Source organism: Nomascus leucogenys, chromosome 10, assembly GCF_006542625.1.
Source record: "Nomascus leucogenys isolate Asia chromosome 10, Asia_NLE_v1, whole genome shotgun sequence".
Taxonomy (NCBI): Eukaryota; Metazoa; Chordata; class Mammalia; order Primates; family Hylobatidae; genus Nomascus; species Nomascus leucogenys.
The window spans coordinates 51307163-51332759 of NC_044390.1; the positions used below are offsets into that span (position 1 = coordinate 51307163).

A 25597-nucleotide genomic window follows, 5' to 3' on the forward strand; every position below is an offset into this window, starting at 1 on the left:
TAAATTAGTAGCATTTAGGCCAATAATCACTATCAATTATACCACCATACATTACAATGTCTGTCATTGAAAGGCTTGAACACGTTGTAATCCATTCAAGTTTGCAGCTATGGTGGAAATTTTGGCCTATTGATTATCTTGCTGATTAAATAGTCTGTCAAGAGAAAGCAGAGATGCATGGGCATCAACATGGAAAACAGTGATAATGGTAGTGTGTGCACAAGGATTCAGACATCTTTCCAGTATTGTTTTCCCCAAATCTCTTTACTCCCATTTAACCATTTGTTTCGTTACCATTGGGGTATCCAGGTGGTAAGACCATTTGCTACAGACCAAGAGTTGGTATACAAGTGACAAATCCCTCTGGCCTCCTCTTGAATAGCTCAGAGGATGGCTACTAGTTCAGCTAACTGGCTGCTCCCACCTCTTCCTTCATCATAAATGCTTATGTTTTTAACAGGATTATAAGCCACGGCCTTCGAGCATCGGGTCCCACCAATATATTTGGTGGATCCATCAGTAAACCAAGCATATTTCTGATCCTCTGGGCTTAGTTCTTTAAAGGATTTGCCCCACTGGGCAGGGGAGGTTTCCTTCCCTATCAGCAAGACTTGCTCAGTGATTTCCTGAGCTGGGAAGTTTTGCACATCCTCATGTAAAAGTGATACCCCCTTTGGTTTTGGCTTAAATGGACTTGTACGTACTATTTCCATTTTATGATGCTACTTTCTTGAGAGTGTCCTATCTGGTGAGTTTTGAGGGAACTCATGACCCAAGTCATAATAGAAATTTCAGGCCTCATAAAGACATCATGGTTGAAGCAGAGATGTTCCATTTCCAGCAAAGCCCAAGAGCAAGCTAACAATTGCTTCTCGAAAGGGGTATAAGCTTTTCTGGCCTCTGGCAGTTTCTGGGTCCAAAACCTGAAAGGTACCCTCTTCTCATCTTGTTTCTGCCTAACGCTCCAATTAGCATGTTGATCTAGGACAGTCACTTGCAGTTCTGCTGGCCCGTCCCATATGGGCCATAGATCCAGGGCCAGTTGCACCACTTGTTTAGCTTGTTAAGAAGCCATGCTCTCTTTCTCTCCCCAGTGAAAGTCTGCATGCAGAGGTTGTAAAATGTTACTCAAGTGGGGAATATGATGTCTCCAGAATCCAAACAAAGCCAATAAATTTCTGGGCCTCCTTTTTAGTGGTAAGGGTTGTAAATTCTAGTATTTTAGCCTTAGCCTTTGGTAAGATGGACTATATCTCTGCATTCCATAGAATGCCATGGAATTTTACAGTTTGTGCAGGTCCTTGAATTTTACTAGGTTAATTTCCTATTTTTGAGATAGGAGCTGGGTTTTTACCTGTTCCAAGCCCCAACTGACTAGTTCTTCAGTTTCACCCTGACCGGGCCACTTGGACAGCTGCTTTTTTCAGCAATAGGCTGATAGCTTTGAGCCTGATCAATCAAGACATAGGCCTGGCATTGGGCCAGGGCCAGTCTGGAAGTCAGATTAGCATATTCCTTTTCCAACTTACATTTCTCTTTTTGCAACCAGCCCCTATCTTGACACATTAACTTACAAGCAGTAAGGAAACACCATCCACTCTGGGAGATCCCTCAGTATCTTTTTTGCTGACTGGAATCCCCTGCAGCACTTTACGCACAAAGATTTAAATTGCACTAATTTAGATTCTCAATTCTCACAAAGTCCAGTTCCCCTGGACCATTCAATCGCCACGGGGCAGAACTGGGGGAGTTCCCATCCCAGGGTATGGGAAGTCCCTGAGCCTCCAGCCCTGTTCTTGTGGCCAAAAAGAGGCACACTTTTGGTTTCTAATCCTGTTTGTAATGCCAAAAATGTTCTGTGAGGGAAAGGTGCAAGGGGAGAAGAAAAGACACACGCACAATACCTTTAAGGGTAAACAAGCTTTATCCCACGTAAATGGCAATGCAGATATAATAAGCAAATGATATAATAAGCAAATAAATATAATAAGCAGATTGATATAATAAGAAGATTCTCATAATAAGCAAATTGCCATGGGAAGAGGAGATGAGAAAAAAAAAAAAAATATATATATATATATATATATATTTACACTCACCAGACTATGGAGGATTCACCACCAGAGTGGGAAGCAATAGCCTGGGCTCCAGAGTTGGACACTCGCCCATGCACAGAGGAGGAGAGGTCTCTCATGGAGCTTTGGCACAGTCTGGGACCCTAGCTCTTTTGTAATGAATTATTTGGCATAAGGCCCATTCATGAGGGCCATTCGTGACTGGGCCCAAGGAACACAAAAGTCAACTGGTTTTTGCAGTTGTCTATTGTTTTTCAACAACTAATGTATAGGAATAGATTGAAATAGAGATTTCTCCAATACAGCGCTGGATGAATGCCTCAAGCAGCTCACACAACCTGTTCCAGGACTTGGTGACCATTGTTTGTGGCCATCTTCAATGGAGTTCAAATTTAATATTTAACTTTTCCTCCACACCGGACTATGGAGGATTCACCACCAGACCAAGAAGCAACAGCCTGGGCTCCAGAGTCAGCCACCCATCTGTGCACAGACAAGGAGAGGTCTCATGAAGCTTCCGTGAGATCTGGGACCCTAGCTCTTTTTGTAACGAGTTCTTTGGCATGAGGCCCAGTCATGAGGGCCCTTTGCGATTGGGCTCAGGGAACACAAAAAGGTCAACTTTTTATTTATTTATTTATTTTTGCGATTGTCTATTGTTTTTCAATAACCAATGTATTGGAATAGATTGAAATAGAGATTTCTCCAAAACAGCGCAGGATGAACGCCTCAAGGGGCACACATAACCTGTTCCAGGACTTGGTGACCGTTGTTTGTGTCCACGTTCAATTAAGTTCCAATTTAATATTTAAGTTTTCCTCCACAAATTCCCCTGTCTTGATGAATTGGCTCTGTCCAGGCAAAGGGCAAGGTGAACCCCTTGGGCCGTTACACAACCTCCACCTCCTGGGTTCAAGTGATTCTTCTGCCTCAGCCTCGAGTAGCGGGGACTATAGGTATGCACCACCACACCCTGCTAATTTTTTGTATTTTTAGTTGAGATGGGGTTTCACCATGTTGGCCAAACTAGTCTTGAACTCCTGACCTCAAGTGATCCGCCCACCTCGGCCTCCCAAATTGTTGGGATTACAGGCTTGACCAATCGCGCCTGGCCCTAAATGATTTCTTTCTACCCCCTATAGCAATTAGAATTACTCAAAGGTTGTTTCAAATGGAAAAATAAAAATAATGTGGATAAAAATAAAATATAAAAAGTTAAAAAATACAAGAGATTACAAAATATATATGTAAATCTAGAGTGTTCAAAAATGACAAATTTGATTTATTTGTAAGGTTTTATTAAAATTAGCTTTAAGGCCAGGCTCATGCCTATAATCCCAGCACTTTGGGAGGCCGAGGCGGGCAGATCACGAGGTCAGGAGATAAAGAGCACGGTGAAACCCCGTCTCTACTAAAAATACAAAAAATTAGCCAGGCGCGGTGGCGGACGCGTGTAGTCCCAGCTACACGGGAGGCTGAGGCAGGAGAATGGCGTGAACCCGGGAGGCAGAGCTTGCAGTGAGCCGAGATCGCGCCACTGCACTCCAGCCTGGGCGACAGAGCAAGACTCTGTCTCAAATAAAATAAAATAAAATAAAATAAAATAAAATAAAATAAAGAAAAGCTTTAATTGATAATACACTATTACCAAAGTAAAAGTTGATTTTCTCTTGAACAAAAATTTTATGTACTGTTAATATGACAGCAGAATACTTCTGTTCACCTTTTGAATACATTCAAAAAGACAGTAAAAAAGAGATAGAACTTTCCCATGCTCTGGGGTGGGCCTGGCTCAGCTCAGGGAGGAAGTCCTGTTTGAAAAGGCTGCAGCTGGCCAGGCGTGGTGGCTCACGCTTGTAATCCCTGCACTTTGGGAGGCCGAGGCAGGCGGATAACTCGAGGACAGGAGTTTGAGACCAGGCTGGCCAATATGGTGAAACCCTGTCTCTATTAAAACTACAAAAAAAAAAAAAATTAGCCGGGCATGGTAGCGGGCGCCTGTAATCCCAGATACCCGGGAGGCTGAGGCAGGTGAATCGCTCGAACCCAGGAGGCAGAGGTTGCATTGAGTCAAGATCAAGCCATTGCAATCCAGCCTGGGCAACAAGAGTGAAACTCCGTCTCAAAAAAATAAATAAAGAAAAGAAAAAAGAAAAAAAAGAAAAGGCTGCAGCTTGGACTGTCACTCTTCACTCGGTCCAGCATCGGATCACGTCTTCTGTCACTCAGGACCTCAAGGGGCGGGGCCTTAAGCATTATCCAATCAGGGACGCTGGGCTGGAAACCGTCCAATCAGCCACGTAGCTGGAGCGAACAGGACGGCTTCCGGATTCCGGCTTTGGCGGGCCCATTGTCTCTTGCTGACGCAAGAGCTCTCGTCTTCACTGCTCTGTGTCGTCTGCTCCTAAGGTCCAGCCTCTGTGGCCCTGTGACCTGCAGGTATTGGGAGAGCCACAGCTAAGACGTCGGGACCCCCTGGAAGCCTAGAAATGGTGAGAGTGCCGGTGCGACATCCCGAGAGAGGGGGAGGGGCTGGTTGGAACTGGGGAGGAAGTGGCTGTGGCAGAACTCAGGCCTCCCGGCAGTCAGCTCCGCAATCTGCGCTCCAAGTTCTCATTGCCCAGCTCCGCCTCAGCCATAACATGGCGGCTACGTTGACAGCAGGTCCCCGGGGTGTCTTGTCTTTTCCCTGAGCAGTGACTGTGCCCTGGCCTGGAACCCTCTCCGGGCAGTTCTGCACCCACACGTCTTTCCCAGCTTGTTCAGGGGACCACGGGAGGGTCGTCAGGGGAGAATCCTGACTCGGGGTGCGGGTTCATGAATGGGAAGAGCTTTGGTTCGTGGGGTTCACAGTTTCTCTTTTCTCCTATTAAAAATTTACGGGGCTGGGCGTGGTGGGTCACCCCTGTAATCCCAGCACGTTGGGAGGCGAGGCGGGCTGATCAGTTGAGGTCAGGAGTTCAAGACAAGCATAGCCAAAATGGGGAAACCCCATGTCTACTAAAAATACAAAAATTAGCTGGGTCTGATGGCAAATGTCTGTAGTCCCAGCTACTGGGGAGGCCGAGGTGAGAGAATCTGTTGAACCCAGGAGGCGGAGGTTGCCGTGAGCTGAGATCGCGCCACTGAACTCCAGTCTGGGCGACAGAGCAAGACTCTGCCTAAAATGGCCGGGCGCGGTGGCTCAAGCTTGTAATCCCAGCACTTTGGGAGGCCGAGGCGGGCGAATCACGAGGTCAGGAGATCGAGACCATGGTGAAACCCCGTCTCTACTAAAAATACAAAAAATTAGCCGGGCGTCGTGGTGGGCGCCTGTAGTCCCAGCTACTCGGAGAGGCTGAGGCAGGAGAATGGCGTGAACCCGGGAGGCGGAGCTTGCAGTGAGCCGAGATTGCGCCACTGCACTCCAGCCTGGGTGACAGAGCGAGACTCCGTCTCAAAAAAAAAAAAAAAAAAAAAAGACTCTGCCTAAAAAAAAAAGGGAGGGGGGAGGAAGTCACCGCAAAAATATCAAATAATTTAATCAAAGTGTGATTCAAGAATTGTAGAGCACCCAGCCACAGTTTGTTGTTTGTAGTCCATGGGAGGGGCCTGAAGAAGAGACATTTATAAAATGCATGATGAAGAAAACCAAATTCAGTAACTGATTAGGTATAGTTACGTAGTTTTTATTTTTTAATTTTTATTATTTATTTATATATTTTTTTGAGTCTCGCTGTCGCCAGGTTGGCGTGCCGTCGTGCGATCTGGGCTCACCGCAAGCTCCGCCTCCTGGGTTCACGCCATTCTCCTGCCTCAGCCTCCCCAGTAGCTGGGACTACAGGCCCCCGCCACTGCGCCCGGCTAATTTTTTGTATTTTTAGTAGAGATGGGTTTCACCGTGTTAGCCAGGACGGTCTCGATCGCCTGACCTCGTGATCCACCCGCCTCAGCCTCCCAAAGTGCTGGGTTTACAGGCGTAAGCCACCGTGCCCAGCCTAGTTAGGTAGATTTTAAATTTGTACAGTCGAGGTGGAAATTTCCTGGTTATGTAATCAGTTTAATTGGCAGTTTATAGTTGCTTAAGTCTGAATTTTGTTTCCCCTAATGTAATTTACCAAAAAATACACTTGAGTTTTGTTTTTTTTTCTTAGAAGTAGGAATCTGGGGACTACAGCTTCCTTATTCTAATTGCCTGCCACTTAATTATTTTCACATCCCACAGGGGACTTATTTTCCCTGGCATTTTTCACATGTGTCCCAAGCAGGGCCTCAGGTGTACACCATGTTCCTCAATCTTTTTTTTTTTTTTTTGAGACGGAGTCTCACTGTGTCGTCATGCTGGAGTTCAGTGGGGCGATCTCAGCTCACTGCAACATCCGCCTCTTGGGTTCAAGCGATTCTCCTGCCTCAGCCTCCTGAGTAGCTGGGAGTACAGGCGCATGCCACCACTCCCAGCTAATTTTTGTATTTTTAGTAGAGACAGGGTTTCACCTTGTTTGTCAGGGTGGTCTCTATCTCTTGACCTCGTGATCCACCTGTCTCAACCTCCCGAAGTGCTGGGATTACAGGTGTGAGCCACTGCGCCTGACCAATAGTCATTTTTTAAAAAGCATTGCATAACACTATTGAAAAGATTTGTTTTCTGTTTGTAAATATTTCCCATGAGAAGAAAGCAAAGAATAATCCCCTGACACTGTATTGTAAAAAATATCTGTGCCTCTTTGTCTTTTATTTTTCCAGAGAACTTACCGAATGTTTTTCGGTCAAGATTACCCTCTGGAAACTTAATAGGGTGATGTGTCCTCAGCCAACCTTCAGTTTTTTTTCTGGTCCTGGGTTTTAGTACTTTCTGGGGATAAACCAAGATACCCATCATGGCTATGTCTGTTAGAGTGTCTAGTGAATATTAGCTCTTGGGTCATTTTCTCCCATAGGACCACCTGAAGTATGGAGTGTAGCCTCTCAAGGGAGCAGGTGGCAGCCTTGGGGTTGAAAGGCAGATCCTGGTGCACTGTTTTTTGTTTTTTTGTTTTTTATTTTGTTTTTTTTTTTTGAAAAGCTAACCCCTTGAGACATGAAGATTTTCTTCACCCAACCTAGCTTCCATTTCTTGGAGACACATTGCTGGTCAGCCAATCAGATGCTGGTATTGAGGGGAAAACAAATAATTTCTGCCCCCTGCATTCTCTTGGGTGGGGAGCAGAAAAATAGTGAAAAAACACTTCAAAAGACAAAAAAAACTGACCCCAGTGAGAGGGCGTAAAAACTTAGTAAAATGCACGTGGGGCACTCACTGCGGCATAGCGCGGTGTCTCCTGGGAGGGTAGTTATTGAGCATGTACCTGAACAGCATGAGGATCTGTACCTTGAAAAGGTTTGTTCACTTATTTTAACCTCAGGTGTTTTTGCTGTTGTTGTTTTTGTTTTGTTTTGTTTTGAAACAGTCTCTGTTGCACAGGCTAGAATGCAGTGGCTCGATCTCAGCTCACTGCAACCCCTGGCTCCTGGGTTCAAGTGATTCTCATGCCTCGGACTCCCGAATAGCTAGGACTACAGGTGCCCACCACTGCACCCGGCTAGTTTTTATGTTTTTAGTAGAGATGGACCAGGCTGGCTTCAAACTTCTGGTCTTAAGCGATCCACCTGCTTTGGCCTCCCGAAGTGCTGGGATTACAGACATGAGCCACTGCACCCAGCTGCATCAGTTTTTTCACTGTAATGTGCATTTTATTAGTAGGGCTTGAAAGGTAAGAAAATATTTACAAAGTACATAAAAGAGATGAGTTTGAAAAAATTAGTATGTAATCATATATTCTATTTGTTAATAATTCTCATTTACCTTTTTCTTTCCCAGAGTGAGTTTAGGAATTTTCTCAGGTGTGTATTTTATGGCTGAGTGATTTCAAACAGAATTCTAAGCCTTAGCTTTAAGAATGCTAGCTACCAAGGAAAAAAGTAGAGAAAATCTCTCTTCCATTTTGGCTGTAGACAATGAAAATGTTTCCACAGGAAAATCTGGTAGATAATTAATGAGTTATATAGATCGTCAAAACATCAGTTCCTCTTTTTGCAGGGTAAATTTGTGACAGTGAGTATCTTGGTTCTATATCCTGTTGTCTTGATTTCTGAGTTTTAATGCTAAATTATATGCGATGAAACGTACCTTCTAGAAGTGTTCCCATATGACTAATTTTTTACTACATTGTTTTTAATATAAATAATAAAATAATATGTTGTCTGAAAGAAGTAGATATATTTGCTTTTCTTATGAAGGTAAGAAAATGCAAGCACCTTAGCCAGGTGCAGTGGCTCATGCCTGTAATCCCAGCACTTTGGGAGGCCAAGGAGGGGGTTGATCACATGAGGTCAGGAGTTCAAGACCAGCCTGCTCAACATGGTGAAACCCCGTCTCTACTAAAAATACAAAAATTAGCCAGGTGTGGTGGCGCATGCCTGTAGTCCCAGCTACTTGGAAGGCTGAGGCAGGAGAGTGTCTTGAACCCAGGAGGCAGAGGTTGCAGTGAGCTGAGATCGGGCCATTGCATTGCAGCCTGGTGACAGAGCGAGACCATCTCAAAAAAAAAAAAAAAAAAAAGTAAGCACCTTAAAATTTCCTTCCCTTATGTACACTGTGTTTGAGTAATTTTACAGGATTATTCAAACAGTTTCAAAAACCAAGTGAATAACTCTGACATGGAAATTAAAGCTTGAACCTAGTGACTCCAAGCTAAGGCTAATATTAAGCCTGCAAGAGGAAGTTATTAAAGGCCCAGTTAGTTCTTTCTGAGGAGCCACCCATGCAGATGTCTCAGCCTGCTCACCCCAGCCATAGAAGAAGCCTTTATCCTGAGAGAAGCTACAGAGCCCTGGAAAGCTGGGGTCCCACAGCAGGTGCAGTTGAGGTTAAGATGAAAGGAAACTGAGAGGGTCTTACTGATGATGCAGTTGTTATTGTTTTGAGGTACTTTCTAGACTTTGTAAAAAAAAAAAAAAAAAAATTAGATTTACGTAAAAAAAAAATTCTAAAAAGGTATTGCAACAAGAGGAAATACCAACTAACTATAAGATCTTTATGGCTTGCAAAGGTGTAGACAGAAAACGACTTTCTTTCCTAGGGAGGTGCAAACAAGATTAGAAAGGAGGTGGGAGGGGAATGGCAAATGGAGGGTGAAAAAGTCAGATCTTAGATCAGAGAATGTTTTACACTGAAATCAGCATGCTCTTAGGAGGGACGTAAAATGGGGTTGTATGTTGACTCAGACTGAGGGTAGCTCAAAGTTTAGGAGCCTGAGGGAAGGAGATAAACTTAAGTTTGATTAAGAAATATTTTATTTGGCCAGGCACAGTGGCTCACACCTGTAATCCCAGCAAGTTGGGAAGCCAAGGCAGGTGGATCACCTGAGGTCAGGGGTTTCAGACCAGCCTGACCAATATGAAGAAACCCTGTCTCTACTAAAAATACAAAAAAAATTAGCCGAGCGTGGTGCCACCTGTTGCAGGCTTACATGCCTGTAATCCCACCGGGAGGTGGAGGTTGTGGTGAGCCAAGATGGTGCTGTTGCACTCCAGCCTGGGCAACGAGAGCAAAACTCCCCTCAAAAAAAAAAAAAAAAGGAAATATTTTATTTTAGGCCAGGCTGGTGGCTCACACCTATAATCCCAGCACTCCGCCTGTGGAGGCCGAGTTGGGCAGATCACCTGAGGTCGGGAGTTCGCGACCAGCCTGAGCAACATGGAGAAACCCTGTCTCTATTTTTAAAAACACATGTCAGGCGCAGTGGCTCAAGCCTGTAATCCCAGCACTTTGGGAGGCCGAGGCGGGTGAATCACGAGGTCAGGAGATCGAGACCATCCTGGCTAACATGGTGAAACCCTGTCTCTACTAAAAATACAAAAAAATTAGCCAGGCGTGGTGGCAGGTGCCTGTAGTCCCAGCTACTGGACTGGGGAGGCTGAGGCAGGAGAATGGCGTGAACCCGGGAGGCGGAGCTTGCAGTGAGCCAAGATCACGCCACTGCACTCCAGCCTGGGCAACAGAGCAAGACTCCATCTCAAAAAAAAAAACCACCGAAAAAACAAAAATTAGCCGGGTGTGGTGGTGGGCACCTGTAATCCCAGCGACTTGGGAAGCTGAGGGAGGAGAATGGCTTGAACCTGGGAGGCAGCGGTTGCAGTGAGCTGGGATAGCGCCACTGCACTCCAGCCTGGGCAACAGAGTGAGACTCTGGCTTAAAAAAAAAAAAAAAAGAAAAGAAATATTTCATTATGACCACTGAAAACAAATTCAGCTGATTTTTTTAAATGAGAAAAAGAAAATGTGCAGAGTGTGTGTCTGGCTGTGTGATAGGTAAGAAAAGAGCACCATCTAACTCATAATGGGAAGGGTTTTTCTTTCCATAAACTGTTCCTGGAGCACATAAAGGATGGATAATTTTATTAATCGAAATATTTTCCAGGATTATCTATGTGTTTCATCTTTCGCCATCTCTTTTCTTTGTTCTGTGCATTTCTCCCATTTGGCTTTTCCAGGGCTGCATCTTATATATTAAACCAGTAAAGATAACTACAGTATTTTGATGAGTTCTGTGAGTAGCTCTACCAAATTATTGAACTTCAGAGAGGTTATGGGACTCCCCAGGTTTTAAACAGTAGCTCAGAAGCATAGGTGGGCCCTTGGGGTTTGTGACTGGCATCTGCCATGAGGACAGTGTTGCGGGACTGAGCCCTGAATCAGGGTCTACGATGACTCTGGGTGGTGTCAGAATTCAAATGTGAGACAATAAGTTAGTGTTGGAGAATTGTTTGATGTTCAGCAAACTCTACAGATTTGGTGCCAGAAAAAAGATACCACGGAGGCCTGGCCTGGAATAAAATGGGTGATTGGGAGTGGGAGGCTCTGCTCTGTTGTACACAGGCTATCACGCTGCCCATTGTCCTGTGATCCCAGGTCTTCTCTCAGGGTGACAGAGGACTGAAAATGTAGAGGAAAGAAGCTCTGATGACAGACCCCCTTTTCCCCTGGCTGCCACCACAGGATTCCCACCCACTCACAAACACACACACTAGACATTGACGTGTCCACACTCCTCCTGGGACTCGGCACCACCCTCAGGAACCTCACGACGGCATTTTTTGTTTTTGTTTTTGTTTTGTTTTGTTTTTGAGATGGAGTCTCGCTCTGTTGCCCAGGCTGGAGTGCAGTGGCGTGATTTTGGCTTGCTGCAAGCTCCGCCTCCCGGGTTCACGCCATTCTCCTGTCTCAGCCTCCCGAGTAGCTGGGACTACAGGCGCCTGCCACCATGCCCGGCTAATTTTTTTTGTATTTTTAGCAGAGACGGGGTTTCACTGTGTTAGCCAGGATGGTCTCAATCTCCTGACCTCGTGATCCACCAGCCTCGGCCTCCCAAAGTGCTGGGATTACAGGCGTGAGCCACGGCGCTCGGCCCACAATGGCATTTTTGATCCTAGTGTTTCTTGCCAAGAATCCACAAGTCTCTACAAGTCTCCTAGCATACTCCCACTGACAGACATTGAATCTGCAGCAGCAACCTGTTTTCTCCACCATCCTAGCATTTTGGACCAGCTGTTCATAATCTCACCTGCCTGCATGCACACGGAAATAAATCAGAGTACAGCCCCACTGGGACCCACTATCTGTACCAAAAATCAGTCTTCTCACCTACATTGCACTGTCTCCCACCCAGGGAGTTTTTTTTCTTTTAGCTTTTATTTTTGGTTCAGGGTACACATGTGGGTTTGTTACACAGCTAAAATTATGTCATGGAGGTTTGGTGTGCAGAGTATTTTGTCACTGAGACACTACCCATAGCACCAAACAGGTCTGTTTTCTGATCCTCTTAGTCCTTCCACCCTCCACCCTCAACTAGGCCTCAGTGTCTTCTGTTCTCCTCTTTGTGTTCATGTGTTGTTATTATTTAGCTCTTTTAAATAATAACATGCATTTGGTTTTCTGTTTCTGCATTATTACTACTACTACTATTATTATTATTATTATTATTTTAAGACAGAGTTTTGCACTTGTTGCCCAGGGTGGAGGGCAATGGTGTGATCTCGGCTCACTGCAACCTCCGCCTCCCGGGTTCAAGCAATTCTCCTGCCTCAGCCTCCCGAGTAGCTGGAATTACAGGTGCATGCCACCACCCCCGGATAATTTTGTATTTTTAGTAGATACGGGGTTTCTCCATGTTGGTCAGGCTGGTCTCAAACTCTGCACCTCATGTGATCCACCCCCCTTGGCCTCCCAAAGTGCTGGGATTACAGGCATAAGCCATCACACCCAGCCTCTGCATATCTCATTCTCCAAAGTAGCTGGGACTACATGCGGGCGTTACCACATCTGGCCAATTTTTCTCTTTGTATTTTCTGTGGAGACAAGATTTTGCCATGTTACCCAGGCTGGTCTCAAACTTCTAAGCTCAGGCAGTCTACATGCCTCGTCCTCCCAAAGTGCTGGGATTACAGGCATGAGCCACCGCATCTGACCATACCATATTTTCTTTATCCAGTCTACCATTGATAGGCATTTACGGCCTGTGCATGTCTTTGCTATTGTGAATAGTGCTGCAATGAACATGCATGTGGATGTGTCTTTATAATATAATTTATATTGCTTTGGGTATATACCCAATTATGAGGTTCCTGGGTCAAATTATAATTGTTTTTAGTTCTGTGAGGAATCACCACACTGCTTTTTACAGTTGTTGAACTAATTTACACTCCTACCAGCAGAGTATAAGCATTCCCTTTCACTTAAATGGTTATTTTAATGTTGTTATTTGCACTTTTGAAAGTGTAGAAGTGTTTTAACTGAAATATAGTTGCAATTTTTAAAAATGCTACTTACATTATGACTAGTTCATTAAAATTATTAATACTTAGATATTTATATCTAATATCCAAAGAAAATTTGCTACCAATTTTGTTACAGTAGATGTTAGTCTGACATGTTTATTACTGTATTCAATAGGGATAATTATGAGCAAACGCAATTTTAGTATCTTTTATTTCTCTAAATTGGAATGCTGCTATTACAGGACAAATAAAGACAGGTGATGTGGCCACCCAAACACCACCAACATAGCTCTTTAGTTAGCTATATTGCAAGCTCTAATATATTCCACTATATTAACACAGTCAGATTCTATTTCTTCATCAAAACGTGTTGTTGGAAGTTGTCAGATGTATTTAAATATAGAACCCCCATTCAATGGCTAGGAGATGAGAGAGCAGCAGAGATGGAAAAGAAACTTTATAAAATTCTTCTGAAAATCTGCCCCCTTTCTACATAATGTTCATGTTTCTCATGTTGAGAGTAGCTGTGTACTTTGGGTGTTTAGACAGAAATTGCTTTTAGGGGAATATTTTCTGGCTGACTTGATCAATCTCATATCTAATCTGAGCTTTTTCTCAAGATCTCTCCTTTAATTGTACTCCACTTGCTGTAACACCAAAGGATTCAGAGCCAAGTTGATCCTACCTAGAATCTGCAGATAAAAAAGGGCCAGACTTTGGATAGAGAATGTACAGAAAACTAACAAAAGGCATTTTCTGCATTGTGAGATGTCAACATAGACATAGCCCCCATTTGGGAGTGTGTCTCTTTGAGATGTTTCACATCTTGTTCATTGACCCGCTACAGTTATGTGAGAGGCTCCAGGAGGAAGTAGAATGTGATGGCAGAAACTGTAGTGAGAGATCAAGGCTGCAAAGTATCCAGAGCCATGACCACAACCACAACTATATTTACCTGTAAAATGTGATACTGGAGTAGAGTATTTTTGTTCTTTCTCTTACCCAAGAGCTAGTAAATCAGAACGGGTGATCCAGGTTGTGGAGTTCCACCAGGGCTATTCCATTTTCTATTTAGAATCAGCCTGAGTCTCTCCAGCCTGACTTATCATTGGGCCAGCGGCCCAGGGTCACTGGGAATTCCCTCAAAATCACCTAGGTGTCTTTGAGGCATTTGAGATGTCCCATGCAGAATTGTGTCAGGCTGACAGGAGTTAATTCTGCTTCTGTCTCAGTGTATGAGAAATGAGTCATCTGTGTTAGTTCATCCCCTCATACAAGAGGTGTCTTTGGTTGGTACCCAGATGAGAGTTTCTCCAGTTTCCTGGTACTTGGATGATAAACAAGGAGGAGATCTGGAGACCCAAATAGATAAACTAGTAGCTTCCATTTCATATGGCCATTTAAAAAAAAAAAAAAAAAAAAAAAACATGAAGCGGTCATGGTTCCTACAATCCAGAAACTTTTAGTCTAGACTAGCAGCTGGATAAATAATTAAATTGTGCATCATGTGGTTGGTACAACAAATACAATGTGTCTAAAATCTTGGGCTTTATTTAGGCCACTTTCTTTATATTGCTGTGTTCTGATGTCTACATCTGAAGGCATATTTATGAACAGAAGAACCGTTATTATAATTTCTTTTTTTTATATTTTTGAGAGGGAGTGCAGTGGTGTAATCTCAGCTCACTGCAACCTCTGCCACCCTGATTCAAGTGAGCCTACTGCCTCAGCCTCCTGAGTAGCTGGGATTACAGGTGCCTGCCATCGCATCTGGCTAATTTTTGTATTTTGAGCAGAGATGGAGTTTCACCATCTTGGTCAGGCTGGTCTTGAACTCCTGACCTCGCGATCCACCCACCTCGGCCTCCCAAAGTGCTGGGATTACATGCGTGAGACACCACACCCGGCAGTATAATTTCTACTTCTTTTTCCTTAAGTGTACGTATTTATTTTCTAATAAAATTACCCTAGAAAGGCTGGGCACGGTGGCTCATGCCTGTAATCCCAGCACTTGAGAGGCTGAGGCAGGCAAATCATGAGGTCAGGAGTTTGAGACCAGCCTGGCCAATATGGTGAAACGCCATCTCTACTAATAATACCAAAATTAGTCGGGCATGGTGGCGCACACCTGTAGTTCTAGCTGCTTGAGAGGCTGAGGCAGAAGATTCACTTGAATCTGGGAGGCAGAGGTTGCAGTGAGCCGAGATCGCACCAGTGCACTCCAGCCTAGGTGACAGAATGAGACTGCATCTCAAAACAAAAACAAAAAAAAAGTTACCCTAGAAGACCTTAAGGGATTTGTTTAAATTGCATATTAGTATATAGTATAAAGTCGACAGGGCAGTGGCTAGAAAAGATTAAAATTGCAGAAACTCTGGATTTATGTTTCTTTTAGGTAAGCTTAGGAAAAACAAAACGAAGTACCCCAGTGGCATAGAGAACAGAATTCTACATAGTGTCTTCACCCTGCCCCAGACCTATTCAGATTCACCCTTTTTGGAGACTATTTAGTTCTGACCCTACCTTGGAGTCTTGCCTCACAGAACTGATTAGAAGAGATCAGAGTTTTGGCTGGTGAATCCTGCTGCGTTTCTAGAGCTGGTGCTCACAATTTCCTGAAACCCAAAAGCATATAAATGGGAAAAATAAAGTATGTATTTTAGGGTCTTAGTTTTTAAATGTGTTAAAACCAGTGCTTGCAGAGACATTCTAATTAGCAACTTGTTTTCTATTCCTGCAGATCCAGTAGTTGCTCCATAAGTCACAAAAAAAGTAAATATAAACAGAATAAAATTTTCTCTATACTACATTAAACTCTTCCTTCTATATCTCTTCCATTTGTCTATATTTAGCTTTTATTCTATACAATTTTTTAAAAAATTTTGATGACCGCGAAATAGAAGAAATAAAAATGCTGGGACCTTTAACTACATCCTGGAAATTACTAAACCCTTAGTGCCAGCTCCCAGGGTGTTATGAGAATACCCAGCACAGTGCTCTGTATCATACTCTTGAGCACATAGTACCTGCTTAATAAACATTGCATTAGTAAATGTGTACATGTTGCTTTTTAAATCAAGACTTATTCAGACATTGCTGCCTTCTGTTTTGTCTGTAAAGAGCCAGCAAAGAATATAAAACTTTAGGATGGAGATGGGTTGTCCTTATTTGTACCAGAAGTATTTGGTTGTGACAAGAGGGCTGAGTGTAAGGGACCCTGTGTTGTTCCTGCTTCTCTAACTAATGCTAATAATGAGCTAAGGGGGAGCAACATCCGCATTGACAGGGAACTTGTTTAAAACACCCATTCATGGACCCTTTTCAAACCTGCAAAATCACATTACATAAAGTGGGGCCAAAATTACCAAGTGATTTGTAAGCTGGTTAAAGCTTGAGAGGCAATGCTTAGCTTAGTGGTTATCAGCCCAGGCTTCTCATGAGGATCACGTGGCCAATTTGCAGAAATCTCTTGTGCCCTCCCCACAGCTTCTGTTTATCGTTGTGGGTGGAAGCATCCATGTTGTTTTAATGAAGGGCCTCGTATGACTCTAAAATGAGGCCAGAATCAGGTATGAGGGCTTCAAAATACATTCATGAGAGTTAAGTTCCACATTTGCACTAAAGGGTGGTCACAGGGCCTGTTCTATTTGGGTTTGGTAGGGACAAGTCAGTGTGGCACATATTTGCATTACTGTAGCAGAAATTGCTGGTGTCTGTAGCAGGGGAGGGCACCTGGGGACCCGAAAGGAGAAACATTTTTATTTTCATGGAGCAGCTCATTGTTCCTGAATCTCTTCTGTTTTAAAGGACAGAAATCGGTTAACTTTTTCTTTTTCTGCCAATTGATGTCATGCTAGCAGGTAAACATGTAATACTGACACCTTTAAAGACATATTCTGAAGATGCAGGTGTAATTTATCCAGAGAGTCTCATCTGAGAATGAATTCCAGAGAAGGAGGAGGAAGAAAAAAATAGCTTTTCTTCAGGTAAACATGTGTCAGATGAAGAGCAGTGTTGATTCTGCCTCCTGGACTGCCAGGCATTTAGTACTCACAAACCTTTACTTCTCTACTTGTGTTTTTCCTCCCTAATGAGTTTGGTTTAACTACTTGTTAAAATTCTTATGATAGTCAAGGGTCTCTGAAAAATATTTCTTTCTTGTATCTCAGAGCCTTCTCTTTATTCTCTGCATCATAGCTTCTTATATGCCATGCAGGATTCTCAGCAATAATTTATGATCTGCAGTATTAAAAATGTTTCCTTTGTGGCTGTTGAACATGGAAAGATGTGGATACTCAAGATTTCTATTGGGGAAAACTCTGGTCCTTAGTAAAGATGTAGAACATGTAATGTTGAGGCTCCATCTGTGTGTTCTATTGCTCTATGCAGAACGAGATTAAGAAAATGCTTATTTAAATGAGATGGCATTTATTACCCAGAAAGTTCTGAAAAAAAATTATTAATTGATACCTGCTCTCCAGGGAGCTAAGTGAAGCCTACTTAAAATTACTACTAAAAATTACAGAACAGAGGAGTAATCTGTATTTTAAAGTTTGCATAAAACATGTTTCTTTTTTTTTCTTTTTTTCTTTTTTTTTTTTTTGAGACAGAGTCTCGCTGTGTCACCCAGGCCAAGGGTATAGTGGCGCGATCTGGGCTCACTGCAAACTTCACCTCCCGGGGTCAAACAATTCTCCTGCCTTAGCCTCCCAAGTAGCTGGAATTACAGGTGCCCGCCACCACGCCCGGCTAATTTTTGTATTTTGTAGAGATGAGGTTTCACCCTGTTAGGCTGGTCTCAAACTCATGACCTCGTGATCCGCCCACCTCATGCCTCCCAAAGTGCTGGGATTACAGGCGTGAGCCACTGTGCCCGGCCTAAAACTGATGTTTCTTTATGGTTAAATTCAGACTATAATTTACTTTTTGGGGGGGAGTATTTCAACAGTGATGCTGTGTTCTTCTGTGAGCATTAGCATATCATAAAAATTTGTCCTAGTGCAGTTAATGGTTAATGATTCACTTGGTTAAGTAGCTCCCTGACAGATTTTTTTCACTATGGAGTTTTTTTATTATTAAGTATCTTTATGCAGCTGATGTGCATAAACCATCACATTTAATCTGGCAGCTGTCCTTTCTTATTTATTTCCTACATGTTGTCTTTGATAAATGAGGGCTCTTTGTTTATAGGCTAGAAAATGTGGGGAAAAACACAGGCTCTTCCACTTACTAAATGTTTGAAAAAATATCCTTTTGGGGCCAAAAACAATGGCATTACTGGTGAGCTTGTTAGAAATTCAAAAAATTGACCGGGCACGGTGGCTCATGCCTGTAATCCCAGCACTTTGGTAGGCTGAAGCAGCAGATCACCTGAGGTCGGGAGTTCAAGAGCAGCCTGACCAACATGGAGAAACCCCATCTCTACTAAAAATACAAAAAAAAATTAGCCAGGCATGGTGGCACATGACTGTAATCCCAGCTACTTGGGAGGCTGAGGCAGGAGAATTGCTTGTACCCAGGAGGTGGCGTTTCCGGTAAGCCAAGATGGCGCCATTGCACTCCAGCCTGGGCAACAAGAGCAAAACTCCATCTATAAATAAATAAGAAAGACTTTATTTCAGGTCTTCTAGAAAAATAAACCTGCATAACAAGGTCATCAGCTTATTGTACATATTAAAATTTGAGAGGTGCCTTCAAACTCAACATTTCTATCTGAAAAATATTCATAACTCATTCCATATGATGTAAATATACCACTCAAAAATGTACATGTTCGTGTTCATGGCCTTAATTTTATACTTTATTATCATATATGAACTGATGTTGTGGATGTTGTGCTGCTCTTTTTTCTCAGAGTTAGAGAATACATTAGAGAATATTTCTGTGTTGAAAATCATTTTATTGGATAATTTTTGTCCTATAAGTCAGAACCACTTCTCTTTACTCTCTCATTTCACCTGAAGTCAAATTAAAAATTCCACCCATGGCCACTTGGCAAAAATAAGTGTGTGTGTGTTTTTCAGGGACCATTGCAATTTAGAGATGTGGCCATAGAATTCTCTCTGGAGGAGTGGCATTGCCTGGACACTGCACAGCGGGATTTATATAGGGATGTGATGTTAGAGAACTACAGACACCTGGTCTTCCTTGGTGAGGATAACTTGAGTACATAATTCATAATATTACCCTAAAGGTTTTATTTCTCTTTTTTGTAGAATGTTTTTTAGTAATTTATTCTTTGCATACAAGAGTTTCAGATCCCCTTTTTCCAGAAGAATCTTCAGAATTTTTTCATTTAGAAAAGAATTTCTTCATGATGCTTCATCTTATTCCAGACTTTCCACATTCCTGAGTTGAGCTTTGTTCTTCACTCCAAATTAGTGGTAATTCCAAAAATTTAGTGGCATAAAATATTGTTGCCCCCACCTGAAAATCTAATTGCCACCACCAACTTTTGATTTAGTAGAACCCGGTAGTAAAATTAAGAAACCTACAAATTGAAAGTATTTTCTAAATATTTAGAAATTTCTGTTATAGGCCAGGCGTGGTGGCTCACGCCTATAATCCCAGCACTTTGGGAGGCCGGGCGGCTGGATCACCTGAGGTCAGGAGTTTGACACCAGCCTGACCAACATGGTAAAACCCTGTCTGTACTAAAACTGCAAAAATTAGTCGGGTGGCACATGCCTGTAATCCCAGCTACTCGGGAGGCTGAGACGGGAGAACCGCTTGAACCCTGGAGGTGGAGGTTGCGGTGAGCCAAGATCGAGCCATTGCACTCCAGCCTGGGTAACAAGAGCAAAACTCTGCCTCAAAAAAGAAAAAAAAATTTCTGTTATAACTTAGTATTTTAGTATTAATTTACTAGAATACTTTATCACATCCCCTCTGCTGAGCACAGTACTAGCTTGTAATTGGAGAATATGAGCAAGATTCATATTATTTATTCTTAATAAAACAGGTATTGTTGTCTCTAAACCAGACCTGATCACCTGTCTGGAGCAAGGAAAAAAACCTTTAACTATGAAGAGGCATGAGATGATTGCCAAACCCCCAGGTAGGTGCGAGTGAAAATGAATACGACAGACAACACAGATAAGAGGTCCCAAGGTCAAAGAGAAAGCGAGTCCTTAAAATGTGATTTGGGAAGCTGTGTTCCCAAGGAAATAGTTCCTGGGCAGCTTTTTTTTTTTTTTTTTTTTTTTTCCTTTCCTTTTTTCTTTTAATTTTGCTCTCACAGAGAGGCATCTTCTGTCTTATGCTTTTAAATTCTCTAAGGATTCTATTTTTCTTTCAGTGAGCTTCCTTCAAGTTCACAGTGAGAGCCAAAGTCCTCTTCATGACAGATAAGAGACTGCACAATCTGGCCGGTTTTCCATTGTTTTGGGGACACACAAATATCTGCATGATTTTGAGAAACTAAAACCCTTTTTTAAGTTCTCTTTTTGTATCAGGTCTTAAATGTGTGTGAAAGTATTAGTTTCTTTTTTTTTTTTTTTTTTTTGAGATGGAGTCTCACTCTCTCGCCCAGGCTGGAGTGCAGTGGCGCAATCTCGGCTCACTGCAAGCTCCGCCTCCCGGGTTCACGCCATTCTCCTGCCTCAGCCTGCGAGTAGCTGGAACTACAGGCGCCCGCCACCACGCCCGGCTTATTTTTTGTATTTTTAGTAGAGACGGGGTTTCACTGTAGTCTCGATCTCCTGACCTTGTGATCCGCCCGCCTCGGCCTCCCAAAGTGCTGGGATTACAAGCGTGAGTCACCGCGCCCGGCCGAAAGTATTAGTTTCTGTTCCATTTTTTGTTCATTTTTGTGTTTTGTTACTATATAGTCTTGAAATATATAGTTTGAAATTTTAAGTATGATATCCTGCTTTGTACTTTTTCCTCATGATTGCTTTGGCTATTCAAAGTTTATTTTAGTTTCATGTAAATTTTAGAATTGTATTTTCAATTACTGTGAAAAAAACTGCAATTTTAATAGGAAGTTTATCGGATCTGTAGATTACTTTGGATAATATGGCACTTCAATAATATTTAATCTTTCAATCCATAGACATAAACTATTTTAAAATTTACTTGAATCTTCTCCAATTGTTTCATTTTTTTTTTTTTTGTATTACTTCCTTGGTTAATTTTTTCCTCAGAAATTTATTATTTAATGTTATGGTAAATAAGATTTTTTATTTTATCAGATAGTTAAACTGTATGAAACCATAGATATACTTTTATGTTAATTTTATATTTTCCTAATTAGTGTATTTATTAGTTTAGACAGGTTTTAATGTACTGTGTATGGGTTTTTTTATTACACTTTTAAGTTCTAGGGTACATGTGCACATCGTGCATGTTTGTTACATAGATAGGCATGTGCCATGTTGGTTTGCTGCACCCATTAACTCGTCATTTACATTAAGTATTTCTCCTGATGCTATCCCTCCCCCAGCCCCCCACCCCCCACGACAGGCCCCAGTGTGTGATGTTCCCCGCTCTGTGTCCAAGTGTTCTCATTGTTCAATTCCCACCTATGAGTGAGAACATGCAGTGTTTGGTTTTCTGTCCTTGTGATACTTTGCTCAGAATGATGGTTTCCAGCTTCATCCATGTCCCTGAAAAGGACATGAACTCATCCTTTTTTATGGTTGCATAGTATTCCATGGTGTATATGTGCCACATTTTCTTAATCCAATCTGTCATTGATGGACATTTGGGTTGGTTCCAAGTCTTTGCTATTGTGAATAGGGCCGCAATAAACATACGTGTGCATGTGTCTTCATAGTAGCATGACTTATAATCCTTTGGGTATATACCCAGTAATGGGATCACTGGATCAAATGGTATTTCTAGTTCTAGATCCTTGAGGAATCACCACACTGTCTTTCTTCCACAATGGTTGAACTAGTTTACACTCCCACCAACAGTGTAAAAGCGTTCCTGTTTCTCCACATCCTCTCTAGCTTCTGTGGTTTCCTGACTTTTTAATGATTGCCATTCTAACTGGTGTGAGATGGTATCTCATTGTGGTTTTGATTTGAAGTTCTTTGTAGATTCTGGATATTAGCCCTTTGTCAGATGGGTAGATTGCAAAAATTTTCTCCCATTCTGTGGGTGCCTGTTCATTCTGATGGTGGTTTCTTTTGCTGTGCAGAAGCTCTTTAGTTTAATTAGGTCCCATTTGTCTATTTTGGCTTTTGTTGCCATTGCTTTTGGTGTTTTAGTCATGAAGTCCTTGCCCATGCCTGTGTCCTGAATGGACAAAATTGACAATATAGTTGGAAGTAAACCACTCCTCAGCAAATGTAAAAGTACTGTGTTTGGTTTTTTAAAAATAAGATTGTATGATCTACGAACAGCATTTTACTTATTTTTCTATTTCAATGGATTTTTTTTATTTATTTGACTAATTCTTCTGCCACATACTTCCAGTCCTAGATTAAAATAGAAGCATTGACAATGGGCACAATATAGTTTTGTATTGGTGTCTGAATTTGATGGAGAAAACAAAACACCTTTTCAAGTTTTCATAAACTAATTTTAGAAGGTAAAAAATATTTTACTGGGCCCTTAGTGTGATGAGATCCCCTCTGAATTTGTAGTGAAGAGGGGTTGTAGCTTGGTCACAAGGCTGCTGGGTCTGCACTAGGGTTTACCTTTAGTTGGCTTGATACAGGGACTTGGGTAGTTGTAATTCCCATTTTATTTTTGGACAGACTGAATATCCTTCAGCACTTTGCTCCGTAGCGCAGAAACTAGGGCATGTTTTTGCAGTTGGGTCTGCATATGCTGGGCCTTCTATCAGGATGTGGATGAGTGTGGCTTTCACTGAGTACCAGAGAGCATTTCCTCAGGTAACTGTGTGGGTTTCTATATAGGCAGAACTGGCCATAAACTGTGGCTCATGTAACTGAAACTGAGTCATTCAACTGTTTCAGGGCCACAGTAAAGGCCAAGGTCTGCAGGCCTGCCTATGTGGCTGTAAATGGGCACCTTCCTCCAGGTCTCTGGAATGGCAGGACCTCTGCCAGACTGTGGCTGGGAGGAGTTTGGGATGGTTACAGAGTAAGTTCAGAATTCTCAGTGGGACCAAGTTGGGTGAACCCTATCCTGATCTGTAGCCAAGAACAGGGGTCTTGTAATTTCCCACCTGAATGAGGGCCTGCCTTCTGAATAGAACACTTCTCAATCTTAAGCTTTAACAGCGTTTCACAACTCCCTCCCTGGATCTCAAATCTTACAGGCACTTATTTTGGAGATGGGGTCTTGCTACATAACGCAGACTGGTCTCAAAATCCTGGCCTGAAGCACTTCTCCAACCTTAATGTACCATGGAGCTGTCATTATAGGTGTGAGCCATAATGCCTGGTTCTCTCATAAAGGCATTTTTGTCAGGGATAGCTGACCTTTTTTTGCTGTAAGAGGATATGAAAATAGGGGACTTTTCATCTTTTCATCTTAGTGAGGTCACTCTCCTTATACATTTTTACTTTCTGTTTTCTATTTCAAATTTGTCATAATTTTAGATTCAGAAATTTAGGACAATGTGCTAGAATTTGCATGGTATGCCTGAAGTAAATTAGATAATTAGTAGGTACTCCATATTTACTAAAATAGTTACTTGTAAATTTAAGTTTGCTGCAGGCAAAAGGGAATTACAGAATTTTCATCTACTTTCTTCAGCCTATATCTAAATAATAATGTAGTTTATTTCCTAATATTTGTTTTACATATCAGAGGGTCTAACCCTATTCTGCAAAATATATATTTTTTTTATTTAACAATATAAGTCTATTCTTTTTTTTTTTTTTTTTTTTTTTTTTTTTTGAGATGGAGTCTCACTCTGTCGCCCAGGCTGGAGTGCAGTGGCGCAATCTTGGCTCACTGCAAGCCCCGCCTCCCAGGTTCACGCCATTCTCCTGCCTCAGCCTCTCGGAGTAGCTGGGACTACAGGCGCCCGCCACCACTCCCGGCTAATTTTTTGTATTTTTAGTAAAGACGGGGTTTCACCGTGGTCTCGATCTCCTGACCTCGTGATCCGCCCGCCTCGGCCTCCCAAAGTGCTGGGATTACAAGCGTGAGCCACCGTGCCCGGCCCTATTCTTTTCTTTTAAAGTTGGATTATAGCAGTTTCATTTTGTGTAAAAAGATATTTAAAACATAAAAAGTAACACTAGCTTCTTTTAAATTGTTATTTATTAAAAATTTCTCAGAATCTTCTATGCATAATTGCACTGCATATTCTCTGAAATTTTACTGCCACACAGTGCATGCCAGTGATTCAAAATACCTGCATTTAATGAGTACACAGTAACAGCTAAATATTGCAGTTACGTAGACAATTTTTTTTTTTTTTAATTTTTTTGAGATGGAGTCACACTCTGTCACACAGACCGGGGTGCAGTGGTGTGATCTTGGCTCACCTCAACCTCCACCTCCTGGCTTCAAGCAGTTCTCATGCCTCAGCCTCCCAAGTAGCTACAATTACAGGCATGTATCACCATGCCCAGCTAATTTTTCTGTTTTTAGTAGAGATGGGGTTTCACCATGTTGGTCAGGCTATTATTGTTTTGAAGTTCCACATTAGTGTGCTTTTTCAGAGTAGGTTTCTTTTTTTTTTTTTTTTTTTTTTTTGAGACAGTCTCACTGTCACCCAGGCTGGAGTGCAATGGTGCGATCTCGGCTCACTGCAACCTCCGCCTCCCGGGTTCCAGAGATTCTTCTGCCACAGCCTCCCGAGTAGCTGGCACTACAAGCGCCTGCCACCACAGCCGGCTAATTTTTGTATTTTTAGTCAAGATGGGGTTTCACCATGTTGGCCATGCTGATCTCAAACTCTTGATCTCAGGTGATCTACCCTCCTGAGCCTCCCAAAGTGCTGGGATTAAACAGGCTCAAGCCTCCGTGCCTGTCTTTTTTTTTTTTTTTTTTTTTTTTTTGAGATGGATTCTCGTTCTGTTGCCCAGGTTGGAATGCAGTGGCATGATTTTGGCTCACTGCAACCTCCACCTCCTGAGTTCAAGCGATTCTTCTGCCTTAGCCTTCTGAGTAGCTGGAACTACAGGTGTGCACCACCATGCCTGGCTAATTTTTGTATTTTTAGTAGAGGTGAGGTTTCACCATGTTTGTTTGTCAGGCTGATCTCGAACTCCTGACCTCAGGCAATCCACCCGCCTTGGCCTCCCAAAGTGCTGGGATTACGGGCGTGAGCCACGGCACCCGGCCAGGTTTTTTTTGTTTTGTTTTTTTATTTTTTTAAAAAGGGAGTTTTGCTCTTGTTGCCCAGGCTGGAGTACAATGGCATAATCTTAGCTTACTGCAACCTCCACCTTCCGGGTTCAAGCGATTCTCCTGCCTCAGCCTCCTGAGTAGCTGGGAGTACAGGCATGCGCCACCATACCCAGCTAATTTTGTATTTTTAGTAGAGACGGGGTTTTACCATGTTGGTCAGGCTGGTCTCAAACTCCTGACCTCAGGTGATCCGCCTGCCTCGGCCTCCCCAAGTGTTGGGATTACAGGTGCGAGCCACTGCCCCCAGCCTGAAACAGTTTTTTAATCCTGTCTACATGAGTAGTCATACAAATTCTCCTAATTTCAACATCTATTTATTTATGAATCTATATTATTTTTGTGTGGGGGAAACACATAACAAAATGTGTTATCTGTCAAAAACACATAAGAAAATTTATAATAAAATATTTCTAGGCCAGGCGCAGTGGCTCACACCTGTAGTCCCA

The 25597-nt window shown here is 42.5% G+C and overlaps 1 protein-coding gene across 2 annotated transcripts in view; it reads left to right on the forward strand.

Moving 5' to 3' along the window:
* Positions 1 to 4413: 4413 nt before the first annotated feature.
* The window catches only part of ZNF506 (zinc finger protein 506), a 29378-nt gene continuing 8194 nt past the window's right edge, over positions 4414 to 25597 (forward strand). The window contains exons 1-4 of one of the 2 annotated variants that reach the window (XM_030820311.1): positions 4414 to 4567; positions 18893 to 19019; positions 19831 to 19926; positions 20167 to 20336. In XM_030820311.1, the coding sequence (XP_030676171.1) occupies positions 4565 to 4567; positions 18893 to 19019; positions 19831 to 19926; positions 20167 to 20219 (279 nt within the window). In that variant the 5' untranslated portion in view covers positions 4414 to 4564 and the 3' untranslated portion in view covers positions 20220 to 20336. Of the gene's footprint in view, positions 4568 to 18892; positions 19020 to 19830; positions 19927 to 20166; positions 20337 to 25597 lie in introns of those variants that run through there. The other variant, XM_003275937.4, reaches the window with a different exon arrangement.